This window comes from Manacus vitellinus, unplaced genomic scaffold (assembly GCF_001715985.3).
Source record: "Manacus vitellinus isolate BGI_N305 unplaced genomic scaffold, ASM171598v3 scaffold_23_pilon, whole genome shotgun sequence".
In the NCBI taxonomy this organism is placed as follows: domain Eukaryota; kingdom Metazoa; phylum Chordata; class Aves; order Passeriformes; family Pipridae; genus Manacus; species Manacus vitellinus.
Window position 1 is genome coordinate 2,218,840 of NW_021939718.1, and position 13,333 is coordinate 2,232,172.

Consider the following 13,333-nt stretch of genomic DNA (forward strand, 5'->3'; position numbering starts at 1 on the left):
AAAAGTGGTGGTTGCAGTCCAGTCGAGAGTGGTGGTCTGCAGTCTGGTTGAGAGCGGTGATCTGCAGTCTTCCTCTGGATCCCACGAGTGGTTAAAAAGGTCCCAAGACTCCAAGATTATGTATCCTCCAGTTCAGGCAGGAATGCTCAGTACCTCCCTCAGGGTGGGGGGTTCCTTAATGGGTGTGAGGACAAGAACAACTCCCATCTCGAAGGCCTCTTAGCACCTAGTTTATAGCCTGAGGAGTCAGGCTCTATGTGCAGATGGTGTAAATGGTTCATTGACAACAGTTTCTGGGAAATGGCATGGAAGGCTATAGAATACACAATTTTGGGTTACACCCATCCAGTGATGAACTGGTCTCAGCTGTCCTAACTAGGACATCAAGCAAAAAGGATTCCCACCTCCAAGATCTTCTGTACAGACATAAACCTTGCATTGCAACTTAAGTTGTGGGCAGTAAACACTTGGTGAGACAGCAACTGAAGGACAGACTAGGGCTCATATTCCAAGTCCTACCATAAGACTTGGGAGAGTTAAAGCCAGATACGGTAGCTTAGTCAAAATTGGAGGATGTAGGTAGGTCAAACCACATGAGCAATGGCACTACAACAATGTATGCACTTGCTGCACTACCATTGACTGAAAGAATGATAAAACAATGAAAAGGTGTTTCTAAACACTGAGAAAGACAAAAATACCTAAAATTATCAGGGTGGTTAGAGGCGATTTGTGAGATTATTCATGAAAATATCTTTCTCAGATGTATACTAAGTGGTAACATAAAAATGGAATTACTGCAAAATGCCAGCAAATATTGTGCAAATTGTGCTTCCATGGGCATGAAGCTGCAGCTGATTTTTGTACAGCATAGTTGGAAATAAAGCAATGAAGTCCTGATATGGAAATGAAGTCCCAAACATAGGACTTCACAAACATCAGACATTCCTGCTACAAATTTTACTGGCTCTGACAAATAAATGCTGCCACTTATAGATCAAAGGCAACATTGCAACTGTTATGTTTTCATTGTGAAATTCTAAAAATACTTGGTTTTCTTTTTAATGGGATTAGGATTACAAACTTCAAGATCACAAGACAATAGTTCATCAAATAAACTAAAGGAACATGTTTTCAGTTTATGATGTGAAGAAGCCCATATTTTCAATCAGACTTCCAGGATTTTGTGGAATGAGAAATTGTGCAGTGAAAGGATAAAAGTCTTCAGGGACTTAATATTCTGAGCAAACAATATGTACATGAATCTTGTTATGTAAACAATATTAACATAGTAACTGCCTCTGCCTGCACTGAAACGCTGTGAAGAAATCACTTCCAAGTTTCTGTACAGAAATATCCTGTTTGAAATCTGATGATATTTTTTACAAAACACTGATTATTTCGAATCATATTTGGGAAAATATCCTTGGATGCAGTAACACTGATGCTACATCAAGAAAAACATACAAAATTTACCTTTTAAAATAAAATTACTCTATGATTGCTAAGTTAAATTCAGAACAACTAGGTATTTCCAGGGAGATAAACAAAACAGACTAAACGAGAGCATGATCCTGGATACTATGGGCACAGAAATCTGAGACGCAATGTGTTATGTGGATCTGGACGCAATGTGGATACTAGATGATATTTGTTGGCTTATATTTGATAGCAAAGAAGTGTTAGTATTGGCATATAGAACTGAGACTACAGAGATCAATAATTCTGCTTCTAGCAATAGTCAAGATGGATGAGAGAACTGTGAATACAAAAAAAATTAAAAAGCTACTTCTGGATTTTGCCAGGGCCAAATCTTCCTAATTTCCCCAAGTGAATGACTCAGGTGTCCCAGCTGCTAAATATTCACAGTCTCATTTCGTATCAATAGGGACAAAAGCAGGAAGCATGAAGCAAGAAAAGTGTTTGTGGTCGTTTGAGGAGGAAGGACAAACTCGGCAAGCATAGCTATGCCCTTCTGGCTGCCACAACCACCACTGCTGATGATGAAAGAGGTAGTCTTTAGGCAATGGTGTTATGCAGGAGCCCAGCAAAAATTAGGGAACACAGTCATTTTCAGCCAGAGGATCCCAACAGTGCTTTAAGGACATATGCTTTTTCCTCAGGGATAAACTAAAAATCATTTTGAAAACTAAAATTTATTCTTCCTGGATTATACAGAATACTACCTACTACCACAACTCCATGTTTCAGGGATTAATTTTGAATACAGAAATGGCATCTATCACAGCTCTCTATTAAAGAATGTTATTCCTTACAGTATCTCCTGAATATGAGTACTTTATTAACATGCACACAAGTGTATCTGGAGGAGTGGAATGACCAAGAACACTGCTCTCCTGTCTTTCAATATATAAGAGATAACCTTGTGCCTTCATTTCACATTAATTTGGGGATAAAGAACAGTAGTTTCAATAGAAGCAATCTGCAATACCATAACCACAATTCAGACAATGTTACTTCTATCCAAGGAGAAATAATTGCTTCCCTTTTCCTGTCTCATTGATTTTGAAGGGTGTTTTGTCCATTTGTTTTCAAACAGCATTTTAGTAGAGATGTGATACTGATTAACAATATCAATACTCCTAACTCCAGCCACTCCAAATGACAGAACTGGCATGGACGGGTCAAACAAATTTGACATGGATTTGGTTGAAATCTGCTGAATATTGGTGTCCAGTCCCATATAAGGTGCTGTGGGTTATCCCAACCCGGCAGATGGAAACCGGTGGCAGGTGCTAGGAAAACCTGTTCCATCCTTCTTCTCCCTGGATGGGACAGAGTTGCTCCTGAGATCCCTTCAAGTAGGGGTGGGGATAAAATCTGGTCATGTATAGTGAATCTGTCGGGAAATCTTGCAGTCTGGGGAGTCTGGGAATAATTACTGCAGTCCACAGTGCAGTTATAGAAATGCTCCTGGAAAAAGCTCCAGGCATGGCTGAGTTCATTGTATCTAAAGAAAGTGTTTTTAGCATACTTAATTACCAAAACACTATGTCAGCACTTATGTCAATCACATTAAAACACAGAATGATTGCATGGCAGCAGAAATCACACCTTTGATTTGAATTAGGTTTGTATCAGCCAACACTTTTGTTACATAGAACTTAAATTCCATTAAACTGTGCTTTATTCACAGGACCAGTAAAACATAAATTCTGTAATAAAACCATGACAAAACACAGCTTTTTTAAATCCTCCTTGTGACAGACATGGAGGATATGCAAGATGCTGACTAGGTTTTTCACATTTTTTTCTTCTGAAAATATGATAAAAAGACTTACCCTTTCTTGCTTGAGTAATGCCTGGTCAGCCTTTCACTCGTGAGTCCTCTCTAAGCATCATCCCAGTACTTTCTCAGAAGTTTTTCCATCATCATGGCTGCAGCAGCATTACCTGGGGAAGGCAGCACTACCAAGATGGCCCTGGGGCTCCAGGGGCCCTCGGCTGACACTTTGGCATTTTGAGAAAGGGAAACACCCCAGGAGAAGGGGGAGGAAGCAGCACCCAGGGACTGTGTCATGGAAATAGTAATTTATTTTCTTTTCCTTGCATAAAGACTTGCTGCAGCCCTGTTACTGCTGATTGTGGTGAGGTCTCTTGCCGCAGTGGGTGCTATCTTGGGACCCAGGGCTCCTCCTCTTTCGGACATGCCGGGATGTTGTGGGTGAGTGGTCCCTGCCCTGGCCAGAAGCAGAGGGGCTCTGGCTGCTCTCCTGGGCAGAGGGACCTGTGGCTGCTGTCGTCTCCCCCTGCTCCTCCTGGGGCTGCGGCTGCTGTGCAGGAATGGACTCAGATGGGGGGCAGCTGGGTTGCCCCTCAATGGCAGCCTCCAGTGTGCCGGCTTCCTCCTCCAAACTGGAATCCGTGATGCCACTGGTGGGGGCCTGGCTGAGGGTGGGATTAGCCCCCTGGGAAGCCGTGGGGCCAGAGATGGTCACAGGGATCTCATCCTCCTCCCTGGCAGAGCGGGAGTGCCGTAGCCTCCGGACCTCCTCACTGCACTGGGTTGCAATGATATTGAGGATGCCATGGACCAGTGGTGCAGTGTATTGCTGGAGGCGAGGCTCCAGTCTTTGGATCAAGACCTCCCTGTCTGGACCATAGACACAGAGGGCGAGTAGGATGCCACTCTCTGCACTCTTTACCTGCCACCACTCGCCCCCATATATCATCTCCAGCCCCTGGCACAGCCAGGGCCGCACAGGGTCCAGGAGGTTCCGTCGCCTTCGGAAAAGTTCTGCCCAGAGCTCAGGCAGGATGCCACCCACGGCCTCTGGTCCTGCAGCCTCCTGCTCGGTGGGGACTGTTATACCCTGTGGAGAAGAGGCAGGGGATGCTGGAGGGCCATGGGGGTTGTTTTCAGCCAGGCCTCCAGGAGCTTCTCCTGCCCGGCTGTTGGTTGCTGGTGACTCTCTGGGAGGTGTGATGACACAGTGTAGGTAGTTGTCTCCGCCATGGTCAGAAAACTTGACAGTCAAGATGGATCTTCTGCAGAGTGGGCAGGCAGGATTTCTTTCTGCCCAGCGCAGGATGCAGCCCAGGCAGAACCGGTGGCCACAGGGCATCGCATGAGCAACATCATCTGGAGCATCACAGCAGATGGGGCAGCTCCACTCCTTCCCTGTGGCCATGTCTGCTTGTTCCCACAGGCTGGCCCAGGCTCTGACAGCACCTGAGTTTATAGACTGAGGGATGTGAGGTCACAATCCATCTCCCAGTAACTCCATAACCACTGCCAGGATTATGATTATTACTAGGATTACTAGGATCGCTATCACCTCCACCACTCAGTGATGTCACAGTGGATGTCCAACCCCTGCAGCTCTTGGGAAAACACTGCAAGAGGAGGCTGTCCTCTACAGGAGTCTCTGCTGCCCCCCCCGAGAGAAAGGCACCACCAAACTATGAGATCTGAGCTAATGGATACATGGTTGTGGAATAATAGCAAGGTTGCAAGTTGCTTCATCACCAAACATCAGAAACTCAGCACATGAGAGTGCAGGAAACAAGAAAAGTTTCAGAGAGCACCGTGAGGAATGGCTGAGGAATGACTGTGAGGAAAAGGGCCATTGGAGCGGAGTTGTTTATTTTGGTTGGATGCAGGACTGAAGAAAGTGAAGTGTAAAGACATCTGGGGACAGAAAAGAAAGACAGAGCCAAGGCCTTTGGTGATTGTCATGATATACCAACGGAAAGCCGAAGACAAGAGTGAGAAGAGAGAGTGGAAAGTGGTGCTGAGAGAGAAGAGAGAGTGGAAAGTGGTGCTGAGAGAGAAGAGAGAGTGGAAAGACCCAGACGTGTGCAGAGGCACGACAGAATGCAGGGACAGACATCCCTTCATGACATCACTGAGTGGAGGAGGGTGGTGTCACAGTGTGGTGGACTGTGACACTCCAAAGCCTGGCTCTCCAGCAGTACTGACCTGCCTGGTGTTATCTGCTGCTGGCCCTTCTCAGAAACGACATCTATGAAGCTTCTTCTGTTTAGCCCAGCCTTCAGCAAGGATAAGAATTCTCTGAACTTCTCATCCCTCAACTTCTCTACTTCAACATAAAAAGAGCTTCTCTAAAGGGACAGATCAAATAATAAACAATTACTCCTATTTATTTAGAAAAGCACATTTTTTTAAAAAATGGTCAATGCATTTTTATATTCCAAGCTCATTATTTGGATGCAAAAGCACCACATACCCTCTTGGGATCCTCCCAGTCTGTGACTAACAGAGATAATCAACTTACACACATAAAATAACTCTCATTCATCAGCAGACAAGATGCAGAGCTGCAGAAATGAGGGTGCAAATGATTCCCCTGCCTGTGCAGGAGATCTCAATAGCCACTCTGTACCTTGGTCCGTACAAAAAGAAGGGTCCTCAGCCAGATGAGGAATGTGATTCTCCCTAGTTACTAACAGCAGTAAACTGCACATTTTTCCCTAAGGCATTGGGCGGAAATGGTGTAAGGTATTGCCAGGGCTTTCCTTTTCTTGCTTGAGGAATGCCTCATCAGCCTTTCACTCATGACTCCTCTCTAAGCATCGCCCCAGTTCTTTCTCAGAAGCAGTTCATGATGTGGAGAATTATGGCAGATGGGGTGGTTCCACTCCTCTTTGTTGTGGCACACTGGGGAGAGTTGAGAGTGAAGAGCTGCTCCTCCTTGCTGGTGTCACACGTGCAAGAAATGTCCAAACTCTTAGAAGGACACCCTCCTGGCTCCTGGAGACCCAAATTCACCCCCTGTCAATCCCCATAGAGTTATTTCTTTGCACAGTTCATCTGTGCTGCTACAAGCATCCTGTGGTATCTGGCTGCCTGAACCAGGGGAAAACATTAATGGGGAAACAGAGGTGAAGGCTCTGGGATGGGCACTGGTAGCTGACAGTAGCCACCAGTGCACCATGCAGCACTAGGGGAATCCTTGATCAATCATCCAGACCCCATAGTACTCTTGGTAGGAGTCCAGGAGGCTGCATGCAAGGCTGTGAACACTCACCCTCGTTGTTGGAGATTATGAATAAAGAGGTTCAGAGGCATTTCTAACATAACATGACACATTTCAAACTTCACTGAAATTAAAGAAAACTTGTTCTCTAATCTGAAGTATTTGATGCTAAGGTTGTTCAGAGATCTTTTTTGAGAAGTGGTTTTTCCCTCTTCATGTGTGAATTTAAAGCCAAAAATATTTTTGTCTTATTTTTTAAATTATTAAATAAAAAAGAGTTTTACTAGTGATCTATAAGGATTCAGATTTTGTTGTATAAAATCACTAAGAGGACTGCAGATCTCCAAATACTAAGCATCAGCCTAAATCCAGAGAAGTTGTAGATGCACTTTTAATTTTTTTCCCAGGTTTTTACCAGTTCTGGACATGATGGAGAATGTCCAGACTCTTGAGATTAGCTGAATATTTTGCATTGTTTAAAAAGCTGAGCTGCAGTGCTGTGATCATCCGCTGTGTTTATTGCCATGTTACCTCAGATGGCTTTATCTTAGTTCACTCTCATTACTAGACCAATTAGATTTCTATCAATAGCAATTGATACATTTAGCCACTGTATTCATTTAAACATGCAGTAGTATTTGCTTTGTATTAGAACAGGTCTAATCGAAATGCCCATGTATGTTGGTATGAAGCAGCCAGTGACCTGCGAATTTATTGAACAAGGTTAGCAGCTAATGCCATGTCCATGCCATGACTTAATACATAAGGAGTACCCAGGATTTATTGGAAGAAGTGAGAAGGAACCATGCAAAGCATGAAGCACTGATTTAGAAATCGATCTGTGATTTTGTAATTATTTAATCATTATTGTGAAAATTACAATAATTTCATTGTTCCTGGTTTAATCACACAACAAGAGTAAATATAGTTAATGCCAAGTGGAAAGCCAGCTTTCCACATATCACAAAGTATTCCTGTGTCACATGTTAAGGCCTATGTTCAAGAAGATATGGCACAACTAATTTTACTCTGTCTTTTCTGAACTTACAGTATATGTTTGATCTTTTTGTAGAAATAATTCTGAAATTGTTAATTATTTGATGTTAAGAAGAAGAGAAAATACTTAAGAGACTAATGTCATGGTCCTGAGAATGCCCTGCTAGCAATTCAGGGCCCTTCAGATATGCAGAGTCACAGACAACTTATCTCTTTCCCCAAGGCCAAAAGAAAACTGTAAATCCTCTTGGGAACCATTTATATTTCTGATAATATTTCTTCTCAATCACTCTGTTGGGACTGATAAGGATTTCTTTCCTATGAAAACTCTAGAATGAGGAGACTCTATTCCACAATATTCATTGCAATCCAAGAGTTCTCTAGGAATGTCATGGTACAGGCTGCTGAAGCCCTTTGCCCTGCTTGCCCCTCTAAACTTCTCCTCCCCCTTGTCACCAAAACCATCAGAAAATTACTCCCTGATGGGCAAAAATAACAGTGTATTCTGACTAATGGATCAGAACCATCCTCTTCATGAGAGATTTCATATCATCCAATTTGCCTGACAATTTTGGTGCATCTGTTTCTCAAATTCCTCATTCATTTTCTTCATATCTTTACAATGAAGCTATAAAAGCATTTGCCAGCCTTCTTCAGATTCCTTCATGTTGTACTTATGTCAGGTACTTTAGTTTAAAAGAGATCTAGTTCCTTCTTTTCAGTTTATCCTATAGACAAGAAAGAAGAAAATGTTCTGTCAAATTTAATGCAATGAAGAAGTCTAAATGTAAGAAAAAATCCCATAGCTAAACACACTTATACAACACTGAACTCTTTGAAGAGCTACTTCCATAAATCCAGCAAAGAACAAGTTCCACAGTGCCACAAAGCAGAATAGAAATGACGTAATTCCCACACAACACACAGATGACCTAGGTAATAAGGAACAATGTAAAAAGAGTAAATTTCACAAACTACGAAATACAGACTGCCAAACTGTATGCATTTAAGAAAGGAGTTTTGATTCTCCTGGGTCCACAGTCAGCACAGAGAACTTTCTTATCTGTACATAATTTTATTTCATTTATTTAAAATTACAAAGAATCACTTTCCTCTGTAATAATTGCTAGTGGAAGAGATGATGAATTCCTATCCCTGTCTCTAAGTCCACTTTGTACCACAGCTTAGTGAAAACAGCAACTTCTTCATACAAAAAAAGAGAACTTTTCTTATTATGGTCTAAGACCCACTTTTCAATTTTTGGATGTCTCCAGTTGCCATGGCTAGCTGCAATTCTATCAGGTACTAAAGATTCAGAATCAGATGCATAGCATCAAACTCCATTATCTGCAGCATTTAGACCAGAGGACAAAAAGTCACATGAGAGAAAGGATGAGATTGGCACACCACACTTTCATATGTGCAGTGCTCACATGTAAAGGCTTTTTAGTATGCCATGGCCAAATGCACATACTGTAATCACACAAAGTGACTTTAATTTTCAGTATTTGCATGCCTTAGGACAGGAGAGAGCGCTCATGGATCTCTGCAGGCTGTACATACAGAGTCAATGCGACTGAGAGATCTTTAGTAAAAGCAGCTCATCTTCATACTTTCCAATTGCTGTGTAATGACGTAGCAATTTGAAGTAAGGTCCAGCTGCAAATAACCCTGAAATTTTGGGGAATTCACATCAAACCTTACCTTTGTAAGAACCTTTTTTCTTTATGTTAAAGTGAACTAAAGCCCCAGTTCTGAGCACTACATTCTGGTACAATTCAGGTCCAGACCTGCATCTCAAATTGCATCTCAGATTTGTTTACATGTTACTTTGGCTTTTCATGATCATAAGCCTTTTGTAAGACACTTAAATGTCATAATTGTCATAACTGTTAAGATCACTGAAGGACTTTGTCCACTCTCGCAAACTGTATAAAGAAGCTGAGACCACCAAAGCCCACCCCTCCCAAATATGCCTCCTGGATTCCAGGAATTTGTACCATGAGCTAAGCCAGATGATGGGAATTGAGATAAGATAAAGATAACTATTGCCCAGTTATCTCAGGTCTAAGAAGAAGTAAATCAGGCTGGGGGAGAAAAATGTATCCACAAGGAAAGCCAACCCAGCAGCCGTGCTGAAAATCAGCACTGGCTGGGTCCAGTGGGGGGCAGCTGTGGCTCCCAGACTCATTTCTGAGGCCTTCCACCAGATGACTGCATGTGATCCACAGTGTTGTTATTTTGTTATGTAGTTATTGCACTGCAACTACATTATTTTAAAGATCTGGACACCTGAGACTGCTATGGGAAACCTGAGATTGAGCCAGTGAGGAAACCCTGTCTGTCAGTGTGAGTATGGGACGTGTAGCTGTGAAGGGGCCTCGGTCCCAGCTCAGGTGGTGTGAGAGTGACTGCTAGAGTGGCTCCTCTGGATGGCTGGGCAGGGAAGTTGCCTTAACACCTTGAAGAGAGTGTTCAAAGTGCTCAAAAACCTAAACCAGATGTATTCAACACACATCTAGGTTGGAAGTGGCTTTCAAGCTATTTTCTTATTCCTCAGTGGCTAAGTGCTCTCACTTTTAAAGTACACTTCAGAAACACTTGATTCCAAAAAAATCTTTGCAAACATGCCACAGCTGCAATTTCTGATTATGAATACAGTTGCATAAATGACTCAGAAGTCCACGTTCTCAGTTTCTTCTTAACTCCGGGGTATCATCCATCCAAAAATCCAGTGATGACTTTTCAGTCATCAGTATCAATAATTTAATTATATTCTTATGAGATTACATATTGCGAGTGAAGTGGGATGGTAAGAATGAAGTTGTGAAGAAATCAAAAACAAAGAACGTCAAAGCAAGGTCGGGAAGGGAGAAATAGAGAAGGAAAAGCAAGAAACAAGGGATGGAAGCAACAGAACATTCTTGGTGACTGATTCAGGACACATCAGTGAAAAATGGCAAAAGTAACCACTGTCCTACACAAAAGCCAGCTTTGGTTCTTAGGCTTTAAGCAAATCTTGTGCTGATTCCAATAGACATCCCCCATGGGATGTCCAATTCTGATTGCCCAGCAGGAATTCAGCCCTCCCTGCTGAATGAATTGGATGCCTGAATTTAAGAATAAACAAACATCTCTGCCTCAGCATATTTCAGTTTTGCTACTATGATTTGTTGTTTTTTTGAGACTGTATACTTAATGTGCTTTTGAGGTTGTACAGTATTAAATGCAAAAGGTTTTCCTTAATATTTAAAAATGCAAAGGTCGGAAATTCTATTCTGCTGGTTTTTAGTCCTTTTTTGCTTATTTAAAGTTTGTGTTTCTGCTGAGAATCTTAAAGTTTATGTCTTTGTATTGCATATTCAATATAAGTGAATTATAGCTATATATGTATACATTTTTGTACTGCTTAGAAAGACAAGCACATTTTGGGACTAGAGAAAAAGGCTCCTTAGAAGAAATAGTCTCACTGCTGTTAGTGAGATGAAATAAAAATAAAGTACTAGTTAGCACAAGCCAGAAAGGTAAGAATTGATTTAAACTAGTTTCAATGTTAGGAAAATTGATAGCCAAACACTGCAAAATCAAGAAGTCTTAGGATATTAAAACATTTAAAAAGTGAGGACTAAAACACAATACTTAAAACACTGGATTTAGGACTACTGATAAATTCTCAGTAGCATTAAATATAGCAAATATGAACATCATGGGGTAATAAATTGATGTGTTTTCTCCTCTAAAGCTTTTAGTTCTCTCCAGGATCTTCAACAAGGGTGACTGCTTCTCTAAAACTACCATATTTTAGGCTAGATAGTATCTGCAGTTTGCAGTTAGGCTTAATAATAATGATAATAATGATTTTAATAATAATATAAATCAGGAAAATAATTATGTTAATTTAGCTGAATGAATGACAACTCAACTGAAGGGCTATGCACTTGTGTTCACAATCCTCTTCCCCTCATATTCTTTTAGAAGGGCACTATCAATATCAAAGTTGAATTATTTTATGAATGTTTACTAGTGTTTTCAACAGTAAAATCTACAGGGGAAGCATCTGGGGTTTAGGTATCTTTCTCTTCTTAGGTGGTGTGTGTGGTGGTTCTTGGTCCTTCTCAGTCTCCTCTAGATGTTCCAAGAGATTCTGGTTCCCTGTATTCCCCAAATAGAGAAAAAAAAAACAACACAACATTTACAGCAGCCACAGCTGTCACAAAAACATTAGGAAAAAGACCTCTGTGGCACAAGCAGGCAAAGTATGCTCTGTTTATCATATTTAGGTGGTGGATATTATTTACACTTTCAGACAATTTTTCTGAGAAATGGCTAAATTTTAAAATGCCTAGGCAACTGGATAGCTTTTATTAGATCTTAAGGTTTGCTCTGTTACCTTGTTACTTGCATAATTCTGAACAAATATCCCTGCACATGTCACGTTTAAAATCAGAACAAAAGACAGACTGCAAACATTCACATTTGACTGAATTGAGCAACTGACTAATAACTCATATAGCTACTCATGCAAAATCAGAGTGTATCTCTAATTTCATGGCTGCCTATGGATACTTCACCCAATACAGTTCTATATTTCACAATTAAGTTGATGTGTTTTAAAGGTTTAGACTTCAGTTTTCCAAAAACCTTGTAGTTATCTTTCTGATTTTAGAAAAAAAAATTATACTTACTCTGCTCCTTAATAATGTATTCTATACCATTCTTTGTAGATTTTGTTATTTGCACAAAAATCACACTGAGTATTTGTACTTTTTATTAATTGCTTTGGTTATGAGATAATATATTGAAATTGAGCTGTGAGTAAAGAGATGAAAAGTGCTACTGTGAGAAAAACAATAGAAACACTAGAAACAGTAAATTCTTGGTTCTGCACATAACTGGGTCACAAACTTGCCAAAGTCTGCCATAAGCATTTTATGATTACATTTCCAAATGTGTTATCTAAATCTGCCTTTCTCCATTTTCAGATTGAATTTTGGAATCACTAATGGTGCATGATACCAGTTAATATAGGACTAAAATCAGTGAAGTCAGTAGTTGGTTGGTATCCATAAAACTTAAACTCATAAGCCTTTGAAGTACAGACTCTGAATAGTGAAAGGTATAAAATCCATGGAGACTTAAAAAGAAAAAAATCCTGCTTTATCTCGTATACTGCTCTTGTCCTTTTCAGGAATTGTCATTCCTATTCTTACATGTTGTACCCTAAGACTGATGATGTGAAGTGACACGTTGTCACTCATTATTCTAACATGTGGTTTTTATAATTTCTAATTCGTGATGGAACTGTTAGCATTAGATGGACAACAAACGCATTTTGGTATTTTTGTATCTGTGGTTCTTGAAACTGAAGTTTGGTCTGATTTCAAGCTGGATATGTTAAATTCCTGCAATTTAAGGCAAAGGAATGATACATTTAGACTACACAGGCAATAAAATTATTTTCTGTGTAGTTTAAGAAAAGGACCTTTTACATGTCCGCCCCCCAGGAATCATTTTAATTACAAATCCTGTGACAGTCCACATGTGCTCTACATACTTTTTTCACACACTTCAAGTACAAGCGCAGTAATATCTAAAACTTCTTGGCTGAAGCACAAAGAAGAGGCTATAAAATGCTGCTTCCTTAAATCATAATTGGATCTTATACGCAATGGTTCTTCGGGAGAGAGTAAGTGACTAGTGGAGGAATCCAAGGGAGCAAGTTTATACAGCTAAAACCGAAAGAAAAATAGAGCTGCTATTCCGCAGAAGTTTATCACGTTGAGGTTTTGTTTGTTTGTTTGTTTTACTTTTGGCTTTGTTTTGATTTGGTTCGGATTTTTTGCCAGGCTTCCTATCATTCCCGCAGGAACTCTCCC

The 13,333-nt window shown here is 40.8% G+C and overlaps 1 protein-coding gene across 1 annotated transcript; it reads right to left on the bottom strand.

The window, feature by feature from the left end:
• Nucleotides 1-3,537: 3,537 nt before the first annotated feature.
• LOC108639704 (E3 ubiquitin-protein ligase Topors-like) lies at nucleotides 3,538-4,758 on the bottom strand. Its single transcript, XM_018072807.2, has one exon. It carries the CDS (start codon nucleotides 4,650-4,652, stop codon nucleotides 3,594-3,596), a length of 1,059 nt encoding a protein of 352 aa, XP_017928296.1. The 5' UTR covers nucleotides 4,653-4,758; the 3' UTR covers nucleotides 3,538-3,593.
• Nucleotides 4,759-13,333: the final 8,575 nt, after the last annotated feature.